Source organism: Heptranchias perlo, chromosome 21 (genome assembly GCF_035084215.1).
Source record: "Heptranchias perlo isolate sHepPer1 chromosome 21, sHepPer1.hap1, whole genome shotgun sequence".
NCBI classification, from domain to species: Eukaryota; Metazoa; Chordata; class Chondrichthyes; order Hexanchiformes; family Hexanchidae; genus Heptranchias; species Heptranchias perlo.
This window is the reverse complement of record NC_090345.1, coordinates 32103360-32127211: the sequence shown is the minus strand read 5'-3', so window position 1 is coordinate 32127211 and position 23852 is coordinate 32103360. Positions and strand designations below refer to the sequence as shown.

Below are 23852 nucleotides of genomic sequence, written 5' to 3'. Positions count from 1 at the left end.
CCATCCTGTTTGCCTTTTGCCAGCACCACCTACCTCTGGTGCTGACTCCATCAACCTCCCTGGCTGCTTGCCCAGGCTGAATCAGTGGTGTGGAAACTTGGTGTTCTCTTTGACCCTGAACTGAGTTCCCTACCCAACGGCTGGCCCATTGCCAAGATTGCCTTCCTCCCCCTCCATTTCTGAGATTGCAGATTAGTGCTTTATTCACTTCACTGCTGGAGGTCAATTAATTCAATATTTACACCACTGCCTTTTGGAACTCTCTTCAAAAATCACTTTGCCTTCAACAGTTCCCCAAAAGATCATCTCTTTGACCATGCCTTAGTTCTCCAGATCAGAGTCCACCTCAGGCTCAGTAAAGTGCTCTGAGGCATTCTTTTATTTACATTGCAGGGCATTATACAAATGTAAATTATTGTTCATTGTAAAATCTTGAAATGTTATAAAACAGAAGAATCTTGCTTTGTTAATCAATATTACATTTTAAACTTTATAATTTAATTTGATCTCTGCTATTTTTTGGGGGATGATGAAATGTAGAATCACAGATTCCTGGTACTTTATCGTTACTAGACTTGGAGTGTCATCAGGAATACTAGCTCCCAGGCCTGCTGTGCTTGCATACCTTTCAAACAGCAGTGTTTCTTTCCCTCTCGTGAACAGGTGGCAGAAGAAAATCAATTGCCTTATGCAATCATGTCAAGGAGGCCTCTGGTGAAAGTGATACTGATAGGAAAAAAACAAAGATCATGGAACACAGGAGAAGATCTTCCATGCTGGTCACCACACCAGAAGACCAGGAGAGATTGCGTGAAATCAATAAGAAAACTATGGAGGACCAAGCAATCCAAGAAGAAGAGAAAACTATGAACTTCAGTGCAGAGTTATTTTATAAAACATTTATAGAAAGTAAGTAATCCAGCCGCTTACTTCACTTCAGACACCTTTGTTCTATATTCTTTATTCTCCTGTTTATAAGTAAAATATCAATTATTATTAAAAGTACATTCACAGATTATAATTAGTGAAATAATTTGTTTAAAAACTTTATACATGGAGCTGTAACCAAAATAAGTGCTGGTTCATTAAATTGACATTGAAATTGATCTTCTGAAGGATGATTTTCGCAGCCACTCAACAGATCATTAGGCTTTAATTATTTTTGTAAATTTGCTATTTAATATTTCACGTCAAGATCATTAAATACATGCCTCAAGTATGCAGTAAACACCACTTTGTCCAATTCTTCAAAGGGTACACTTAACAGTTTTGAAACAAAATTATATGAATTTTGTAACAAATCTTTCATGAAATTCCAATTGTTTTTATTTATTTCAAACCTGTGCTAATGGAGGTCTAGAATATCCATGCTGAGGAATGGAACACTTTTACAGTTGTTTCACCCAACGTCAACAGTTCCAGCCCAAATATTGTAGCATTGCATGGGCACATATTAAATAAGAATGAAAAAAAAGACTTGTATTTATATAGTGCCTTTCACGACCTCAAGATTTCCCAAAGCACTTTACAATCAATGAATACTTTTGAAATGTAGTGACTGTTGTAAGGTAGGAAGCTCCAATACTGTACCAATAATATTCTTTAATGGGACCTCAAAGAAACATTTCCTGCTACACCAGTCATTCTTGTGATCGCTGTGATTGCTACTGTCATTTCAGAGTCAAATGGTGTGCACTACTCTGCTCCAACATCCCCGTGCAGGAGGAACTGGATTCACATCACGCAAAGTCATTATGGTTTGGATCCTGACACCGTTCAGAGAGAGGGTGGAGACTTTCATTCCATCAATCTTGCCTGAATTGAAACTCTGGTCCCAGAGAGTCAGTGCTCCAACTCATAGAATCATCCAGTCCTTGTTTAAAATAAACTAGAAACAGAAATGCTGGAAATATACAGCAGCACCTTAAAAGAAAAAGAATAGGTTGGTGTTCCAGGGGAGACCCTTTGTTCTAATGAAAGGATATACATCCAAAACATTCATCTATCCTTTTTCACCTTACTGATGCAGATAAACTAGTTATGTATTTGCAACATTTTCTGTTTTTATTTCAGATCTCCAGAATTTGCAGGTTTTTTTCTCTACTTAAATGATACTTTAAAGTGGGAAGAGGTTGTTTTCTTTTATACACCATCCAGTATTCAACTGATAACCATTCTTTTGTATTCTGATTATATTGCACAGGAGAGGACAAGAACTTCGCACTGTTTAACTATGTGACAGAGCAAGCCAGTGACATTGAAAACATACAAAAAGATATCCTGCAGGTAATTAATCCTTAAATAATTACTGTAAAAGCCTCTGAGAAAATCCATCATTTAATGGCTGCTAGTGAGAACCAACAGCCCTTCTAGGATTGTTTACAGAGCCATTTGAATTAGTTATTTTTGTAGCCACTTAGAATGTGATCTTGTCTGTAGGTGATAACTGATGTGAACAATGCAGGTGAGTGAAGAGCTATGCCTGCCATAAACTTATCCAAACCAAGTTCTGCATGGATCCAGTCCAAAGTCCGCAATATATTCTCCTGTGTAGAAGAACAGCAGCTGTTACTTTTCTCTAGTTTTGTTTTAAAGCACTATTTTTATTCATCATACTGTAACTTACGAATATACGAATTAAGAGCAGGAGTAGGCCATTCGGCCCCTCGAGCCTGCTCTGTCATTTGATAAAATCATGGCTGATCTGATTGTGACCTCAACCCTACTTTCCCATCTACCTACTATAACCTCTGACTTCCTTGTTAATCAGGAATCTACCTAACTCAGCCTTAAAAATATTCAATGACCCTGCCTCCACCGCTCTCTGGGGAAGGGAGATCCACAGACTCACGATCCTCTGGGAGAAAAAATTTCTCCTCATCTCCGTCTTAAATGGGAGCCCCCTTATTTTTAAACTGTGGCCTCTAGTTCTAGTCTCTCCCACAAGGGGAAACATCCTCTCAGTATCTACCCCTTCAAGTCACCTCAGGATCTTATATGTTTCAATAAGATCACCTCTCATTCTTCTAAACTGCAATGTATACAGACCCAACTTGTCCAATCTTTCCTAATAAGATAACCCCCTCATCCCAGGAATCAGTCAAGTGAACCTTCTCTGAACCGCCTCTAAAACAATTATGTCCTTTCTTAAATAAGGAGACCAAAAGTGCACACAGTATTCTAGATGTGGTCTCACCAATGCCCTGTACAACTGTAGCAAAACATCTCTACTTTTATATTCCATTCCCCTTGCAATAAATGACAACATTCCATTTGCCTTCCTAATCACTTGTTGTACCTGCATACTAACTTTTTGTGATTCATGTGGTAGGATACCCAGATCCCTCTGTACCTCAGAGTTCTACAGTCTCTCCATTTAAATAATATACTGCTTTTCTATTTCTTCTGCCAAAGTGGACAAGTTCACATTTTCCCACATGATACTCCATCTGCCAAATTTTTGCCCACTCATTTAACCTATCTATATCCTTTTGCATACTCCTTGGGCCCGATATTAGGAGGGAGGCAGGTTGGCAGCGGGGGGTTGACTGGGCGCGTGGGTAACGCACCCAGAGAAATCAGTGTGCTCCGTATGCGATCGCACCCTAATTGAACGTACTTACGCGTGCTTCCGGGTTTCCCGTTCCAGACCTGCGCAGCGGGTGCACTGCGCACCCGCATCATAGGCTGTCAGCAAGAAGAGCCCTGTTTAAAGGGGCAGTCCTCCAATGCTCCTCCTGCAGCAAAGAACCAAAATAATAGAATGGAGCAGGCCAGAGGCAAGGCAGCTCCAAGGTTTTCTGACTCCTCATTCCAGGTGCTGCTCGATGGGGTGAGGAGTAGGAGGGAAACATTTTTCCCATCTGATGGGAGGAGGTGGCCTGCCTCTGCCACCAAGAAGGCCTGGCTCAAGGTGGCCGAGGAGGTCAGCAGCAGCAGCAATGTCGGCCGAACCTGGGTCCAGTGCATGAAGCGCTTTAATGACCTAACCAGGTCAGCCAAAGTGAGTATACTTATGCATTCTCCCACACTCCGTCTTCCACATCACCTCCACCACCACACAACTCCTTCTGCACTGCCACCACAACGCTCTCGCATCACTCTGATGATCCGGATTCTTTCCCCTCAGTCTGGTTCAGTAAAAACTGAAGTCGAATACATTTTAAAGTTCATCACAACTTTAATAGCAGGTCTTAGTCTGTAGCTTCAATTCAGATTCCTGAGAGAATCCGAACGATTCTAACAGAATAAGGAGACAAAGACAAAGACAAAAACTCATACCTTTATACAGATCGATAGGGGTTGGAACATCATTAACACAAGAGTCAACACCAATCATAAGCCGGGCACAGGTTGCCATGCGAGGTTACATTATTGCCGGCCAATCATAGATCGTCCATGTGCTGACCATGTTGCTGTTAGACATCAAAGGGGATACTTCCTCACCTTCCAACTTGGAATGTTCTTCCCTGTTCCTTCTGTTCCTTATCTCCCAACCTGGAATGTCTTTCAACTTTGGCTAAGCTCGTTACCTATATTGATCTGCCATAAACATGGAGACATTCAGACCAGTCCTTGAATCACATCAAAGACTCTACATTGATAAGACAATGCAAACCTGCTGACTACGCAAACATATGGCCCAGCAGGAGGCCAGGCCACCTGTACCAATCTCAGTTACTAACTAATTAACCCTTTCTAACCATTTTGCATTCTGCTTCTTTGCCACGTAGGCATTTTAATATTTTACCGAAAACTGACCACGCAGGGATTCTCAACTCCACACATCCACTCAACCATCATCCTCACCTTGCCTGCACTTACTCACCGCCCCAGTTCCCATTCGAACACTACCCCGCAACCCAATCCTCATACAATCTCATGGCTATGTCTCACACGCACCCTCCCATGCATCTCCCTCACGGTCACCCCCACCCACACCAATGCATGCAGTGGGTCACCATGCAACCATCAGTCAATCACGCCTCTCCGTGTTTTGCCTTGATAGGAGAAGAGATGCCAGATTGCCCGGGAGATGGCACGGACCAGAGGGTGCCTGCCATACCCGGTGGTCCTAATGGACGCGGAGCAGCAGGCAATGGAAATAAGCCGCACTCTGGAGTGCCTGTCCGTGGCGGATGCCGAGACTGGGAGTGCACAAGCGGCTGGTGACAGAAATCTAACACTCAGCACTCATGATAGCGAATGATCTTAACATCACTTGGCATCTGCAGCACTTCAACATCTGTCCACATGCTTATTATTGCTTTCTGTTCTCTTGCAGGGCCATCTGCGACCGCCGTGACTGCGGAGGGCGATTCCTCAGAGGACCTGCCGGCCTCTGAGGGGGCATCGTCACATCTGAGCCAGCCATCCACCAGTGCAGATACACACACCTCGGTGAGTCCCCGTCTTCAGTTAGTAGGGCTTGCACATGGTGAGTCACCATGCACGTGTGAGCACGAGCAGACCCTGGTGGCAGGGGCAGCTGTGGAGAGTCCGCGTCGGTGGGAGCACTCTTCTCCAGGCTCTGCTCAGCTGGACCCAGATGCTGAACCCTGGGGGCCAGTCATGAAAAGGAGAGTCATTGAGGGCCAGCAGCACATTGCTGAGGAACTGGAACAGTTGCCACGCGCACTCTCCACAATCATGCAGAGGATGGAAGAGTCCAACTCCTGCATGAGTGGAATACTGTCACAGGTACGTGAAGGCATCTCTGAGATAGTGTCGCGGGTAGGTGCGGGAATGTCTGCGATGGAGCAAAGGCTAGCCCCCATCGAGCTTCAAGCACAGGTCAACAATGAGTCCATTCAGGCCCTGACAACAGCCGTTTAGATTCAGGATGAGCAACATTCTGCCGCCTTAAACAGGCTGACAGATACGTTACAACTGGCCTTCCAAGGCTTCACACAAGTCCTCCAAACTGTCGCCCAGTAGGGTGGAAGGAGTGATGTGGGCCTGGGCCAGGAGAGGGATGATGGTGAAAGGGGACATGGAAGTGGGGACACCATTCAAAGCGCTCCCATGTCTCACCCGTTGCCCCCCTCTCAACCAATACCCTCAATGCTGCCTCCTCTCCAGGTAGCCGAGTCTGCCCCTGCACAGGTGCAGGTGGAGCAATCTTTGGAGGGGCCTTCACAGGCAACGAAACCCAGAGGGCGTCCGCGCAAAGCATCTCATCGGTCAGGCCATGGACAAGAGCAACCTGCCACTACCTCTGCTGAAGCCACAGGGGTAGCACCACGTAGGGGTTCCCGTAAATGTAAGGCTGGGGTTTTGTGAGTACAAAGGGGATGCACAAGGGTGTATGACAGAATGTCATGTTTATCATTTAGTTTCGTTTCTTTTGCAAACAACAATAAAATTTGTTATCACCACTATTGCCACGTCTTTGCAAATCTTGTCTGGTTTGTGCAATAATTCCCTTTCCTGAGGATCACCATGAAGACCCACACCTGATGCCACCCATTGTGTCGCTGCAGAGTGGGTGTAGGTGTATTTGCAGGGCTCTTTTGTGCAGACGACTGAGATGCTGGCAATGTCCCCTGGAAGGATGCGGAGGAGAAGTTGCTGAGGGCAGTGGTGACTTTGACAGCGACAGGTAAGAAGATGGTGCTCGGGCCAGCCGGGAGCAGCTCGGCATCAAGGAGGCTGCAGATGTTCATGACTACATGTTGAGTGACTCTGAGCCTCCTTGTGCGCTGCTCCTTAGAGAGGTCCAGGAAGCTGAACCTCGGTCTGTAGACCCTGTGGCGAGGGTAGTGCCTTCTGCGACGCAGCTCTCTCTGCGGTTGCCCTCCCTCCTGCTGTGCAGGTGGATGTGTCACAGCATTGTGTTGTGGAGCTCCACGTGTCAGAGGTGGACAGCGTGGCCGGCGAGGCTGGTGATGCTCTTCGTCCTCCAATGAGGTCATGACTGCAGCTATGACGGCCCCCATCTGTAAGATGTACGTTTGAGGAGGTAGGTAAATGTGTCTGCACACCGGAGTTGAGGTTGCAAGTTTGTGAATTTTTGTGTTAGGAGGAGAGTGGTGCAGGCCAAACTTTGTCCAAAGTGACAGAGTGGCCTCCTGCAATGAGTGAGGGTCTCCCCCGCTCCCCACCTGTCAAATGGACCTTTGCAGCTGCCACAGGCTGGTGGCTGCAACACGTCTGTTTCAACTGGGAGTGTTTCCCTCAGTACAGGAAACATGCTCAGTTAAGATGAAAATCCCACCCTTCCTAAAATATCCTCCCAGTCAGGTCTGCAAACGACCTGAACTATCTAATTAATTGGTTTAAGTGGGATCCCGCTGGCTTTAATTGCCGTTGGGAGTCCAGCATGCGGGGGCTGCGCGCGCATCTAAGCGCGTCACTGGGGAACCCGGAAGTGGGCGGGTTGGAGCCGGGCCCTGGGAATCCCCAATTTTAGCAGTTCCCCCGCCACGGACGCACCCACTCGGCCATCTGAAAATCGACCCCCTTATGTCCTCTTCACAACTTACTTTCCTACCTGATTTTGTGATACCTCTATAAAAAGCACTTGCCTGCTGGATCTGGCTCTTCTCACCTCCCTTCAGCTGTTGGGTTTTCTGAGCCCTAGGAAGCCCGGCCCGTAGCCGTTAAATATAAATGGCTGCTAAAATCTGAGGTATGAAGCCTCATTAACATATTAAGAAAACACACCCGGCTCTCAAGAGGTGGTTACTTGCCCGGCCCCCAACCCACCCCGGTTAAATCGGAAGTAATTCCAATTAAGGGGCTCTTTCCAATTCTGATGAATGATGTACACCCAAAACGTTAAGAAAGTCTTTTCTCTTTATAATTTGCGGCGGGCTGGGGTCAGGTTTCACATTTTTACAAATTTCACCCTCTCATCCCAGCCCCCTCCCGCTTGTCCTGCGGAGTTAAATTTCCTCCCATGGAGTCTCAGTGGCTATTCACACTGTCAGCAGGACAATGACAGTGCAAAACCTGATGATTTGCTATCTCTCTGCTCAAATCAAGGCTACCATAAGTATTTCTGTTAAATATGGAAAAGGCTGAGTAATCCAAAGAAGCATTTCAATTATTATTTAGGTAAATTTTTCATTATAAATTTATCGCACAGTTACTGATTTCTGAATGAAGATGGAAAATAAATGATATGCTTTGCTTTTATATTTTGGCATTAGGAATGAATGGAAAATACACTTTTTATCTAGCTTATTTAAAAAAATGTATATATTAAATTGTAAATGAGTTGAGAACGCTTCAAAATTTGTAATTGATTTGAATTTACTATTAGTCATCAGATCTAGGATTAAAATATAAGTTCCGTTATCCTTTTTTTTAAATTATAAAGGTTTGTTGCTGCAGGAGGTTGCTAATGAATATGTATATTAACAGTTAAATGGACAGCTGTATTTATATATTTTTTATTCGTTCATGGGATGTGGGCGTCGCTGGCAAGGCCAGCATTTATTGCCCATCCCTAATTGCCCTTGAGAAGGTGGTGGTGAGCTGCCTTCTTGAACAACTGAGTGGCTTGCTAGGCCATTTTAGAGGGCGATTAAGAATCAACCACAATGCTGTGGGTCTGGAGTCACATATAGGCCAGGCCGGGTAAGGATGGCAGGTTTCCTTCCCTAAAGGACATTAGGGAAGGAAATTTATATAACATCTTTTATATTCTCAGGATGTCCAAAAGTGCTATACAGGCAGTGAGTTACTTTGGAACTGCAAATGCTGCTGTTATACAGACAAATGTCGCAGCCAACTTGCACAAAGCAAGGTCCCACAAACTGTAAATGAAATAAATGACTGCTTATTTAGTGGCACCGGCTGCGTTCAGGGCAATTAATTTGGTAAAGGAGGCCTCAAACGGCATTAGGCCCCTTTATTTGCATATGCAAAGGGCTTATCGTCTTTCTCGGGCGACGGGCCTGGTCGCCTCTTTTGATGCCTGTGGTGGGTGATGCACTTCCAGCTTAGAATGCGAGCTTGCATGCCGCCCACCATATTAGACGCTTTTGCACCCATTTTAGGCCTGTAAAACTTGTACTACGTCAACCAGTTTCTAAGCCTTAATACACAATGGCTCATTTTGTTAACCTGATTTATTTGTATTAGAGAAAATAGGTTTATTGATAAAGATTTTGAGTTCATATGTTAATATTAAATGAGTTGTTTTACTATTCAGAAACCAAGGTGAATGAATTGAATATATAATCTTAATGCTTTGGATTAAGTAATCCTAATACTTTAGATAGAAACTTTATCAATGGTTTCCAGACAATTTAGATCTGCAGTCTACTACAATGTAAATATCAACTGGTTACACTGCTCCATCCCACAGTGAGATTAGTTAGCATTTCTTGTAGAACTGGTCTCCTAAATGGATTAGGTCAGTCTGCACACAGTATAAGATGTTAAAGGCTGAGATTGTCTTTGTGAGATTGACTAACTTCATTAACTCTGGCTGGAGGGACTCATATATTTCTTATATGCTTTACATGGAATTAAATAGAATTTACACCACAGAAACAAGCCATTCAGCCCAACTGGTCTGCGCTGGTGTTTATGCTCCATGTAAGCCTCCTCCCTCCCTATTTCATCTAACTATATCAGCATATCCTTCCATTCCTTTCTCCCTCATATACTTATCTAGCTTCTCCTTAAATGCTTCTATGCTATTCGCCTCAACTACTCCACGTGGTAGCAAATTCCACATTCTAACCACTCTCTGGGTAAAGGAGTGCCTCCTGAATTCCTTATTGGATGTATTAGTGCTTATCTTATATTTATGACCCCTAGTTTTGGATTCCCGCACAAATGGAAACATCTTCTCTGTTTCTACCCTATCAAACCCCATCATAATTTTAAAGACCTCTATCAGGTCACCTCTCAGTCTTCCTTTTTCTAGAGAAAAGAACCCCAGTCTGTTCAGTTTTTCCCGAAAGTTATAACCTCTCAGTTCTGGCATCATCCTTGTAAATCTTTTTTGCATCTTCTCCAGTGCCTCTACATCCTTTTTGTATTATGGAGACCAGAACTATGCACAGTACTTTATAACCTCATCCTGTCTTTTGATCTAATTTCAAAAAGTTAATGAAACGTAAGCATTTGAATTTCTGATATTATTGGTACCTTGGATGTTCCATCACGACTCAGATGTGATATGGAAGGACCTAATGGGATGGATGGATAATACTGACAAGGTGGGGATGAGGAGAAAGCAGATTTAAAAAAAAAACTCTTTGTAAGAAGATATTTTTACTCAAAGGTAGAAGGGAATCTTAGACCAAGCAAAATGATATCCTATCTTCATCATGCAGCTTCTTTGAATGCAGTTTCATGCGATGGTATCGATTCAGCCAGGCTGAAAGAAGTTATTGGAGAGGGACTACTGTGTCAGTTAAATACAACTTTTATTATTTTTCAAGGTGAGGCCTGCTGAAATCCATCAGATTTCGGGTGATAGAGAGTCAATCTGGCCGATCTCCACCCCTAAACATGGCTCCTCCAATTTCCCCCCCGCTGACTCTGCTGTAACCTTTAGCCCACCCCAACAGGAGGTGGAAGGTTTAGTCGAAGTCCTCCTTGACATTTTCCTGACTTTGCACCGAACTCCCACTCCCAGAAAACACTGCCTGTTTAAAGGGTGTGGCGTTGTGACCTGTATGGTGTCCCAGAGGTGAGAAAGGATAGCGAAGTCCAGCGGTCAGTGCAAGCAGAGTTCTGCAGGAGTTTGGAGATTGGAGGCGACTTCCATAACAATACAGTATTGAGTTATCAGGATTTAAAAGCAGTTGCTGTTATTTGCAAATAATTTTGAGGTAGAATACACAAAAGTAACACATTTCCCTCTTGGAATTCCATTGTTGCTATGCTTTGAGGGGGAGAATGATGAGAACAGGGAGGAGGAAAGGAATGAAGCCATGAGGCATCATGTATGTAGGTACTGTCTAAAACATAGGTACCCACATTAGAGGGTCCATTGTCTAAGAAGGTCATGTTTGGAATGCTCCTGAAGGCAGTATGTTCCTCAGAAGCAGACAGTGAATTATGCTAGCTGTGTCACCAGACCTGAAGCTCCTTTCTATTGGTGCACAGACTTGTCAGTGACTGTAAAGGTAACAATAGCTCTAAATTGTTATACAACCAGATGTTTCCAGACAACCTTGGATGTCGTAAATCACATAAGTCAATCACAAGCGCATCACTGCATTAAACAGGTACCAAATAGCTTGATCAGGTGGGTACAGATTTGATTTTCTTCCCACAGACCCACCAGAGACAGTGAGTACTGAAATTTTATTGCTGCAGTATTTCTTCAAGTATAGGGTGCCATTCATGTGGCATTAAAGGTTCGACTGAAGACGCCCTAAATTTCATCAAGAGGAAAGGTTTTCACTCTTTGAATGTGCAACTTGTGATTGATGACAGCCACATCATTCTACATAGGAACATAGGTTCATCTAGTTCGCCTTCTACCATGCTGGTAGTTGTGTGATACAACGATAATGGAGTTGTTGACTAAACATAGCTGCCAATCTGCATCAATTAGTCTACAGCAGACCCAGACATGAGGTGAGGAAACCAACAGTAGTAAAGAGCTTTGGAAACCATAGGTCCAAAATTACCTATTCCTCTCAAGCATTCTACATTTACCACATGTCATGCATGTGAATGCATGCTAGCTTGGAAGCTGCCATGATTCTTTTGTTCTTTGACAATCATAGATACCGGCACTGTTGAGCTGGAGTAATGTGTCAGGACGGTTGTTTCGAGACCAGGGTTTCCCACTTCAACCTTGGCTGCTAACAATCATCGTGTGCTGCATGCTGCATAACTTTGATCTGCACCAGGGACAATACATGGAGCCACCAATGAAGGAGGGCCTTCAGCATGATAAGGGAGAGAACACTGATGACATGAAGGATGGTGAAAAAATGGAATGGGTCCAAAGGTACCTGTAGCCAAAGCTGTTCAGCAACAGAAATTTGGCTGAACAATTCATGCTCCCCTGCATTAACAGTCACGTCCAACACCAGTTCCTGTCTTTCCACCCTACAATCAACAGCATCTGCCTAAATACCAAAGTTGCTGTTAATGTCACCTCACATGGCAAGATCACCAGCCACTACAGGAACACTCTCTGTATATGAGGCTCACAAATAGCATTGTTGTTTTATTGGCTTACAGAAAGGCCTACACATCATTTGCCAACCTCTGCGGGCCTCTCGTGCCTCTCTGAAGTGCTCTTTTACCTACTCTAGTACTTTTACAAAGTGCTCCACCACTGGCTGGAACATCGGAGATGAAAGGCTACAATGATTTAATCAAGGGCTTGTGAGATGGCCCAGCTACAGACTGCAACAACTCGGCATCTTCCAGAGCAGTCCAGCCTAGCTTGCTTTCGGTCAGCAAAGCAGACATTGATTCCAGGGGGTTGCAAGGGTATGGTATTGGAAGGTCCCTGAGAGATGGGATCATTTCAATCCTTTCTTTTGAAGGCTAGACCCCTGAAGTCTGAATCTCTGTCCTCTTCGGCAGAGCTAAGATATAAAGTAGTCCTATGGTGAGCTCTTCCCCAGGCCTTTCCTGCCATCTCCACCTACTACTGCTCACTTCTGCTCAGTAAATCCCCCGGTGCATTCCCCTGAAGCTCATTAGCTAAGTCAAGCTGGAGGCTGACTTCTTGGCATGGGCACTTGGCATGGTAAGAGTGAGTGATAGTGCATCATCGTCAAGGTATTCATTGCTATTCTATCTGGCACCAGTATTTGAGTTTTCTGATGGACTTAGGAAAAGGGGAGAGAGACGAGAGTAAGGATGTTGTTTTGATGGCAAATACATGCCAGATCACTGGCAGCACTGTGACACAACGGGTAACAGGAGGTAACAGACTGCGTGACTGCAAGAGTTAAAGATAAAGAGAAGTTGCCGACAAACAGTGACATGTCATTTTCAAACCTGACTGCTGTGTCTCTTCCTATCATGTCAATGACAGCCTCTTCGATAGCAATGTGTGTTTGTAGAGACACAGGACTCCCTCCCCACCCCCATCCCTCCGCTTCCCCGTGATGTGGGGTAGTGGGATTAATGTTGGATTGCGCTAGCAAAGAGCTGGTGTAGAAATGATGGGCCTTAGACCTCCTTATGTGCTTTCACCCTTTATGGGAATTACAGGAACATACACCATGCAGAAGGACCAGATTCAGCTCTACTGAGTTTCCACCCCTTTTTTGCCTGAAGAGAAATTCCGAAGAGGGGGGAAAGGCCACCTGCCTCTTGCTGTCATCAGAAGAGAAGGCAGGGCTGGTGGGATGACATAACCCATCAGAGATTCTGCCAGTTCTTCCCCCTTTGCCCCAAATGCAAAGAATGCCTGCAGAATGCTAACATACTTGGGTGCCGCTGGTGGAAGTGAGGGCCAAAATGTTGGTTTCCTAACGGCATTGTTAACAATATTTCAGGCATGTGGTATAAGAGGAAATGTGGCAGAATGGACAGAAAGTAGAGTAATCAATTGCTGTTAGGAATGCAATTGCTGCAAAATGGATTCCTTTGTAAAATATTCTCCCATGTTCAGCCAGAACAGCCCATCCCCTCTCCCCCATGGGGCCACAGGGTACCACTCCAAAATTCCTATCCTCCAACCTTTCTGGGTGAACATCCAGGGAATGGCGTAGTTGACATGGGCACTTGCTTTCTGTATACAAGTAACCCCATCTGAGATTTGGGGGTGGGGAGGGGTGGGGTCAGGAGCAGGGAAAACTAGTGGCCAGAAGTCCCTCATCCCTGCACTACCAGTGGACAGAGCAACCCTCCAGGAATTTTAAGCACTTTAAATTTCACATGTTAATGTTATGACATAACTGGACTTATAGCATAGGCATGTCAATCCAAATGCTTTTATGCCTTCAATGTCTTTTATGTTCAATGTATTCCTATTTATTTATAGATTAAAACAGACATTGAACTGCTCAAAGCAAAAAACTGCACTGCGAATCAGGAGCAGAAGAATACCATGAGGGAGCTTGAACAGAATTGGAATGAAACATCAATGGCAGCAGATAAACTTCAAGAAAAGATTGAAAGAGCTGAGAAAATTCTAAATGACCTGAAAGTGGGTAGGGCAGCTTTAATTCAAAATGTGTACATAGGAACTCTGCCTCCTGACCCAACACTGCAGCGTGATAACTAAGTTTAGATGGGTTTGCAAACATTCTGTATTCTGTAGTTGGGGAGTCCATGTACTGAAAGCCACCGAGTTAATAGGCAATAAAACAGTGCACTAGTTTGGAACAGCATTCACTTCTGGTTATTTGATTGTCTTTCTCCTCCATATAAAAATCATATATCGTTCAATAATTTTTTCAGGACAAATTCAGTTTCAGTTTTGGCTATAGTTGAGTTATATCAAAATATTACAAATTATAAAGGCCATGGAGTGAAAAAGTACTTCTCTTGGAATTCTTCCAGTAAAACTTTTAAGTTAAATAAACAACTTTTAATATTGCTAGTTAAGCATTATAAGTTGAAAAGTTTCCCCAGAGGGAGGACAAGTCAATTCATGCCAATCTGGTTGTGCCTCTGTGACTAGCTGAAGAACAACATTGGAAATGGAATGCTTGATTTCTCATCTGAAAAATTATGCATGGCATGGTTGTAAAATCTAACAAGGTAGTAGAAAATAGCTTGTAAAGTCAAGGTGAGAGAAGCAGAGTGAAAATAATAAAAGGGAATTGAATTTCATTTCTTAAGGGAACACTGTCCTTTTCTGTGTGTTTGCAAGCATGCAACTGAAGTAATCCGCACCAGAAATATTACTTATCACTTTCGTGAGATGTTGTTGTAATGAAATGATACACAGTCCTTCCTTTCTTTCTCCATCCTTAAACAAAACTAAGTTAGCCAAATACTTTTTATTGAAGATGGTCATTCAGCCATTTAGGACTGAATTGAGGAGAAATTTCTTCACTCAGGGTTGTGGATGCTCAGTCATTGAGTATATTCAAGGCTGAGATCGATAGATTTTTGGACTCTAAGGGAATCAAGGGATATGGGGATTGGGCGGGAAAGTGGAGTTGAGGTCGAAGATCAGCCATGATCCAATTGAATGGCAGAGCAGATTTGAGGGGCCATATTGCTTGATCCTGCTTCTATTTCTTATGTTCTTATGATGCCATTTTGGTGCATTTTAAAAAAAAACTGTATTATTGCTTTGCTTTATTCTAGGTGTGAACAATCTCGCTAAAAAGATGGAACTAAACACCAAACAGTTTTCACAGTGTCTGGGGTGGGCAGAAGGAGTTACTGACCAGAACGTATTGACCTACCTGGGGATCATTGAACAAAGAACTAATGAATTACTAGCTGCACATTCCTTTTTCCAGGACCAGGTAGGTCCTTATCCTTCAATACTTATACGCAAAGATCCCTGACACTGATTTCCAGGATAAAAATAGAAACTTTGACTATCTTTTAAAATTCATGGATCAGTCGAGGGAAGCATCTTCATGAAAAGTGATTGACAAAATTTTTGGAGTGGTTTACAAACACGCACAACAACTTGCGTTTATATAGCACCTTTAATGTAAAGGATATTCCAAGGCGCTTGACAGATAGGTGCAAGGAAAATGGATGCCTGCCAGGAAGGGAGAAGTTAGGAAGAGTGACTAAAGGATTGGTCAAAGAGATGCATCATGAGAAATTTTTTAAAGGAGAACACATAGGTAGAAAAGTAAAGAGGTTTAGAGAAGGAATTCTGGGGAGTTGGAACCAGACAGCTGAGGGCTCTGCCACGAATGGTGGGTCAAAAGCGGGTGGGGGTTATAGGGCTGGAGGAGATAGGGTGGGACTAAGCCATAGGGAATTTAAAGACAACGATGAGGATTTTAAATTTTAAAGAGCCAATTTCAATAAGCAAGGCAGTTTGATGAGTGAGTGGGATTTAGTACAGAACAGAGTGTGTGCAGCAAAGTTTTACACATTTTGGAGTTTATTGAGGGTGGAAGGAGGGAGGCTAGCAAGGAGAGGGTTGGAATAGGTGAGTCAGGACATTATGAAGGCATGTATAATGGTTTCAGCCTTAAGGATTTAATTACGTGACATTCTAGTTTATGTCCAAATTTGCATACGAGTAGCACTGGATTTATCAGTCTACTCTCAATCATCAGCAAAGTGCTGGTTGTTGACAGTGCTATCAAGCGGCACTTACTCACCAATAACCTGCTCACCGATGCTCAGTTTGGGTTCTGCCAGGACCACTCGGCTCCAGACCTCATTACAGCCTTGGTCCAAATATGGACAAAAGAGCTGAATTCCAGAGGTGAGGTGAGAGTGACTGCCATTGACATCAAGGCAGCATTTGACCGAGTGTGGCACCAAGGAGCCCTAGTAAAATTGAAGTCAATGGGAATTAGGGGGAAAACTCTCCAGTGGCAGGAGTCATACCTAGCACAAAGGAATATGGCAGTGGTTGTTGAAGGCCAAACATCTCAGCCCCAGGACATTGCTGCAGGAGTTCCTCAGGGCAGTGTCCTAGGCCCAACCATCTTCAGCCGCTTCATCAATGACCTTCCCTCCATCATAAGGTCAGAAATGGGGATGTTTGCTGATGATTGCACAGTGTTCAGTTCCATTCGCAACCCCTCAGATAATGAAGCAGTCCGAGCCCACATGCAGCAAGACCTGGACAACATCCAGGATTGGGCTGATAAGTGGCAAGTAACATTCACGCCAGACAAGTGCCAGGCAATGACCATCTCCAACAAGAGAGAGTCTAACCACCTCCCCTTGACATTCAATGGCATTACCATCACCGAATCCCCCACCATCAACATCCTAGGGGTCACCATTGACCAGAAACTGAACTGGACCAACCACATAAATACTGTGGCTACAAGAGCAGGTCAGAGACTGGGTATTCTGCAGCGAGTGACTTACCTCCTGAATCCCCAAAGCCTTTCCACCATCTACAAGGCACAAGTCTGGAGTGTGATAGAATACTCTCCACTTGCCTGCATGAGTGCAGCTCCAACAACACTCAAGAAGCTCGACACCATCCAGGACAAAGCAGCCTTCTTGATTGGCACCCCATCCACCACCCTAAACATTCACTCCCTTCACCACCGTGCACTGTGGCTGCAGTGTGTACCATCCACAGGATGCACTGCAGCAACACGCTAAGGAATCTTCGACATCACCTCCCAAACCTGCGATGTCTACCACCTAGAAGGACAAGGGCAGCAGGCACATGGGAACAACACCACCTGCACGTTCCCCTCCAAGTCACACACCATCCTGACTTGGAAATATATCGCCGTTCCTTCATCGTTGCTGGGTCAAAATCCTGGAACTCCCTACCTAACAGCACTGTGGGAGAACCTTCACCACACGGACTGCTGCGGTTCAAGAAGGCGGCTCACCACCACCTTCTCAAGGGCAATTAGGGATGAGCAATAAATGCCGGCCTCGCCAGCGACGCCCACATCCCATGAATTTAAAAAAATGAGGGCTAATTTTACTAATTCACGCTCCTGGTGGGGAGCTTCATGCACCAGGAATGCATATCAGGAAACTGAAGGCGCACTTCCCGCCATTTACAACCATTAAACCTATTGGAAAGAAAATCTGAGAGCGTGTCTGAATTATGCGATATGTGCTTCCGTTGGGTGCATCTCACTGTCAAAAGTCGCAAAATCGGCCCTTAGGTCGATATAAAATGCAGTTACATAATAGTTCTGTCTAGGCAATATTGAGATAATAGACAGTCACTAACTTTGTTATCTTTATTGAAAATATGAATACCTGGTGCATAGGATGCTGGAAGAATGGGGAAGAAGCATCAATATATTCAGTGCCTCCTGGGCAACTCAGCTCCGAGTATTGCTACAGATTTTGAGATTCCACTTCCGTCAATCAGGTATTGTTCCATGTAGTCAAAATCTATTATTTGATAAGATAATGTAAACCATCAATTTTTAGAAATCTTTGTAACAGAAAATATAAGAAACCCTATGCAGATTGAAATATCCGGGCACTCAAACTCACCTAAAACACTATCAAAACAAACTAAAGTATGAAAATTGATTCTGTCAGAAGCTGTAATTTTCTTGATGATTAAAGGGGAAGGGAATGTTTGGGGTGGCTGAGGACTGTTTTGGACACTGGCAAAGGCACTGGGAGGGATTGTCCTTTTCGGGAGAGATTTATCCAAATAGGGAGAGAGTGTGCACACCAAAACCGATACTCTTTAAATAATGGCATAGGACCTTCAATACCCAGCTCAACAGACAGATGGAACATCTCTCCTGAAGGATGGCACCTCCAGCAATGCAGGATTTCTTTAGTACTGCACTTCAGTGTGTCATCTTAGATTATGCATTTAAAGTCCTGTCATGGGGCTCATATCCACAGCTCTCAGAGGTGAGAGTGCTGAGTGAGCTAAACTGTTGTTTTGTTTGATCAACCCTGTATCTGCCACATGCAAAAACCGATCATCATGTTTTTCGTACATAGAAATGTACATCCCTGTACAGTTCTTATTTGCCTGTTATGGAGTGCACACTCTTCCCCCAATTTAGATAAATCTCCCCCTATAAGGACAATCCCTCCCCATAGGCCAAGGCTTAGGGATCCTTCGGTGTGCAGAGGAATACCGACGGAGTTTAATCAACAGCTTAAACCATGCAGGTTACCAGAGCAGGATGCTGCTTGTCCAAATAAGACCACCCGACCCATTAGGACTTTGGTCTGAGGAGTTGTCTTGTAGCCAAGTGGGAAAAATCTTACCTTAAAAGGAATAAGTAGATTAGACAACAATTGAATGTAATTGGTCATATAATTTTGCAATTGGTTTTGCTACCAAAAAGTCCTAGGAATTAATACAAGCAAGCACTAAAGTTTGAGAAATATGTGAACTGGATAACACAATGAAAACATTGTAGTTTAGAAGAATGACAGAATAGATAAGGACAACTTGGATTAAGGATGTACTGAAATATGAATAAAACAAGTTAAGTGACAATAAAGAGGCTGCAGCTTATATTACCTTATAGTTCTGTGGTATAGCAGTGGGTTATGAGAAGAGCTAGTTATTGTAAGTTTGGATGAAAAGTGAAAAATCTTATTTCAATATTAGAAAACTAAAGCTGTGCAAAAATGCAAATTTTAAAAGAAAAGTATCATTGTGTTGGCTACTACATTGTTAGGCAAGAAAACAGTAAAATTACATTTCCTCAGATACCTTTTTTTTAATACAGATATCAGGGTATGGTTGTAAACGCTGACCTTACAAATGTATGCTAGCAGCAGGGAGTCTTGCCCACTCACGGTACATAACAGGAAATCACAAGCATCCTCCCACTATTTACATCCAATAATGTATGAAAAATTGGGGTAGTGCCTCCACAAACTCCTGATATGTGTGGCTTATGGACAAGGCACACACTAGTAATGCAAATTCTTAAAATGTGCTCTCTATAGTTACTGTTAATCCATGTATAATATCTGAAGATTTAGCTGTAGCATCTATTGGAAAAGGTAATACGTGGTACTTTGCCATTTGAACATCCTGTTTACAACCCTGTGAGAATTACTATTACCCTAATTAAAGGCATAAAATACATCGCCACAATGATGCAACAGAAAAGGAAGGGAGAACTGTAATTTGTACCTATTTGTGGGTATTTCAGAATAAAAATGGTAATATTAAAAAAAAAAGATAATTTCCTGACAGCTTCTTTCTCACTGTTCAATAACCTCTGTTCTGTTCTTTTTGAACAGTGATGAAGATGACAGAAATGAAGAATATATACATCCACTGACTAAATATGAGCTACAGGAGAAGGTCTTGAAATCTGTAAGTTTCAAAGGAGCCTATTTGGTATAAATAAAATCTTAAAAAAGCAGCACATTTTTCATTTATGTTTTTAAAAAAGAATCAATTTCTAAAAAAAACAGATGAGTTTATGTGATCAGTTCTGTGAATCTCCTGTAGATATTATTTGTGTGTGTGTGTGTGTGTGTATGTGTGTGTTTGACTCGGCCAGGTTTTGTTACTCAGAACAGTAATCAGGGACACATGCAATCTGATTAAACATGGTGTAATCTAGACAAATATTATTAATTCAGAAGTGCTATTATTTTGTTAGATTTGTGGCAGTTGCTATATAGATAAATTGATCAAAAGCATTTGTGAGTTTTCTAATGTCCCATAGCTGCCGTTGGTTGCACATGCATAAGGTTTATGTGTTGCCAGTGATAGAAACTGTGCTTGGCCATCAAGTGTTTTTATGCAAACAAGTCTAGCTGCCAGCAAAATTGCTTTTAGTTGAGGAAATGACCGTGAGTCAGCACCTGCATCATAAGTATCAACTAACACAAGAATTAGCACAACTACACGCACCCCAGAAGATGTACTTAGTGAACTTGAAGAGGTAGCACCAGGCTAGTTATAGCGCAGGGGTGAGACGGGGCAAGTGGTGGTGGCAAAGAAGGATCAAGCACCTTCTTCAACAGATCCTATCTTATCCAAGGTATGTATTGTCTAGCCTACATTCAAAGAATGTTAACTGCAATACATAACAGGGAGACAATCCACATTGTTCCTTCCCTGCGCTGTCACTTTTTAATTTTACTGCTTCCAATTCACTTTTTTTCCAGTTTTTAGGATCTCCAGTGCTGTGTATATAGTTGAGCTGAAATCTTTGCCAATCTCACTTCATAAATGATCACTGGAAAGTGTCAAGTTTTTGTCTGGTTGTAGTTACCATGCCAGAGAAGTATATTTGCATTAGAAAGGATACAAAAAAAATAGAAAAAAGACTGATCCCAAGTATACAGGGAATGAGTTATGAGAAAAAGATTAGAGAAACTTAAGTTTTATGGTCCAGAAAAATGTCTATTTATAACGGACCTCACTGAAGTATATAAAACATTAATGGTGTAGTTAAGGTAAACACGCATTATTACTTTAAAGTAAGCTGTAAGGTAAATTTAGCACAGATATCAGAAAAATACTTCTTTACTTAAAGAGTAATAAATGTTTGGAATTACTTACCAAGCAAATTAAAACAGTCAGAATAACGGGGTAATTCAAAATGCAAATGGATGAAATTGTGGGAGAGTTAGTGAGTTGAGGGGTGAACTTCAGTGAGTGGAAGCCTTTCCTCTTGCCTAACTTTTCTTAGGTTACTAAGTGCTCACCCTGTTTTTTCTTGGCTTTCTGCAGAAAAGCATCTTGCTCCATTTGTTCCTTCCTCAGATGATCTGGCAAATCATTGGTACAAATCTGCATCTTACCATTCCATAGTGCAACACTGCATGATATGGATTTTAGCAAGACTTTTGACAAGGTCCAACATGGCAGACTGGCCGGGAAAGTAAAAGCCTATGGGATCCAAGGGAAAGTGGCAAGTTGGATCCAAAATTGGTTCAGTGGCAGGAACAAAGGGTAATGGTCGACAGGTGTTTTTGTGACTGGAAGTTTGTTTCCAGTGGAGTTCCGCAGGGCTCAGTACTAGGTCCCTTACTTTTTGTGGTATATATCAATGATTTAGATGTAAATGTAGGGAGCATGATTAAGAAGTTTGTAGATGATACAAAAATTGACAGTGTGGTTGATAGTGAGGAGGAAAACTGTAGGCTGCAGGAAGATATCAAAGGACTGGTCAGGTGGGCAGAAAAGTGGCAATGGAATTCAATCCGGAGAAGTGTGAGGTAAAGCATTTAGGGAGGGCAAACAAGGCAAGGGAATACACAATAAATGGGAGGATACTGAGAAGTGTAGATCAAGAGAGGGACCTTGGAGTGCATGTTCACAGAACCCTGAAGGTAGCAGGACAGGTAGATAAAGTGGTTAAGAAGGCATACGGAATACTTTCCTTTATTAGCTGAGGCATAGAATATAAGAGCAGGGAGGTTACGCTAGAACTGTATAAAATACTAGTTAGGCCACAGCTAGAGTGCTGCTTACAGTTCTGGTCACCACATTACAGAAAAGATGTGATTGCACTAGAAAGGGTACAGAGGAGATTTACGAGGATGTTGCCAGGACTGGAGAATTTTAGCTATGAGGAAAGATTGGATAGGCTGGGGTTGTTTTCTTTGGAACAGAGGAGGCTGAGGGGAGATTTAATTGAGGTGTATTAAGTTATGAGGGGCCTAGATAGAGTGGTTGGAAGGACCTTTTTCCCTTATCAGAGAGGACAATAACCAGGGGGCATAGATTTAAAGTAATTGGTAGAAGGATTAGAGGGGAGTTGAGGAGAAATTTTTTCACCCAGAGGCTGGTAGGTATCTTGAACTCACTGCCTGAAAGGGTGGGAGAGGCGGAAACCCTCATCACATTTAAAAAGTACTTGGATGTGCACTTGAAGTGCTGTAACCTACAAGGCTACGGACTAAGAACTGGAAAGTGGGATTAGGCTGGATAGCTCTTCTTCGGCCAGCACAGACATGATGGGCCGAATGGCCTCCTTCTGTACCGTAAATTTCTATGATTCTATGGTTACCAAACCTTACCTTCGAGACTGAGTTATTTTTAGACACATCCACCTACCATTTTAGTAAAGAATTGGATTGTTTCAGATCACTTTGCAATTCACAGCTTCGAAATTATGATGGAAGCTGTTTTACTGCAATGCAACATTACCTCTGTTAGTGAGATTTGGTTGTAAAAACATTTAGAATGTGATTATTATTCTATGGTTGTACAGATTAATGCATTTTATTGTTTTTTTTTAAGATACAATTAAAAGATGAACAGATAAAAGAGAAGAATGCTAAACAGTTGCGAGAAAATCATGGTCAGTTTGGCAGCTGTAAGACAAAGGTCTTCTGAAAACCATGAAATGAAAGATTTTTCAATTTGCATTTAATGATTGTGCTTGTACTGATATTATTAATGATCAGATTTTCCAGTTTGATTTAACGACAACCTTAAAGCATGCTATATTGGAATGTACTGGCACATGGTCATTTTTCATCGCTTTTTATTTGACAATTACAAATAATGTTAATATTAAGATTTAAATTGTATTAATCATGTTTGTGCATGAGAGGAGACACTCCACACAACTACTTCATATCCTTAAGTGACCAACTGTGGAAAAAGTATTCTGAAGTTCTATTTACTAAACTAGTGGAGAGGCATATTTACCAACATGCTTGTGCTAAACAATTTTATATTTCATAGCTGTCTCTAAATAACTTAATTTTCATATTCCTTCATTTGTCCAGAAGATTGTATACTTAACACATTTTGATTGTTACAAGATTTCTTTTCACTCTGTGACTTTGGATTGTTAAATACTAAATAAATGTATGGACTACATCACTTTTTCTGGCAGTTGTTACAGGACAGGTTATATGAGAAATTATTCTACCTCTACAACCCTATGCTAAAGTCCATTCTGTGTGCTATCAAAAATTTTTTAAAATAGCATTTGATTTTCTTGTTCAGTTTATATATTTTTCAAATACACCATGCATTTTGCCTGCATTTCTATGGTGATGTTCCTGTATTCTCACTCCTTAGATCAAAGTATCTTCAGTTTACTTTTTTTTATACCTTTCTCGGTATGTTCTCAAGTACAAGGAAATTAGGGTTCTTCATTTTCAAGTTTTCATTTTTTTTAAATTTAAATCCAGGTGAAAAAGTGAAAGTCACACTTGTAGGAATTGGATCACAATTTACCATCTCTTTCCACAATTTTATATATGATGCTGCTCGACTCAATAATTGTCTGAGGCAGATTAAGATTATTGGGGATTAATATTGTTGGGGCAAAATGGGTCTAGAAATCCATTTAGGCCATTTTTCAAGCACCAAGTGGACACAGGGAACAATCCCTGCACCGGAAGATGGAGACCCAAAGATT

The 23852-nt window shown here is 42.4% G+C and overlaps 1 protein-coding gene across 2 annotated transcripts in view; it reads left to right on the top strand.

Moving 5' to 3' along the window:
• Positions 1-23260, top strand: part of LOC137340319 (coiled-coil domain-containing protein 63-like) — an 80547-nt gene extending 57287 nt beyond the window's left edge. For both annotated transcript variants that reach the window (XM_068002745.1, XM_068002744.1), the window contains exons 11-17: positions 664-909; positions 2204-2286; positions 13928-14096; positions 15205-15368; positions 17790-17893; positions 19756-19831; positions 22718-23260. In XM_068002745.1, coding sequence (XP_067858846.1) covers positions 664-909; positions 2204-2286; positions 13928-14096; positions 15205-15368; positions 17790-17893; positions 19756-19831; positions 22718-22813 — 938 coding nt within the window. In that variant the 3' untranslated portion in view covers positions 22814-23260. The remainder of the gene's footprint in view (positions 1-663; positions 910-2203; positions 2287-13927; positions 14097-15204; positions 15369-17789; positions 17894-19755; positions 19832-22717) is intronic.
• Positions 23261-23852: the final 592 nt, after the last annotated feature.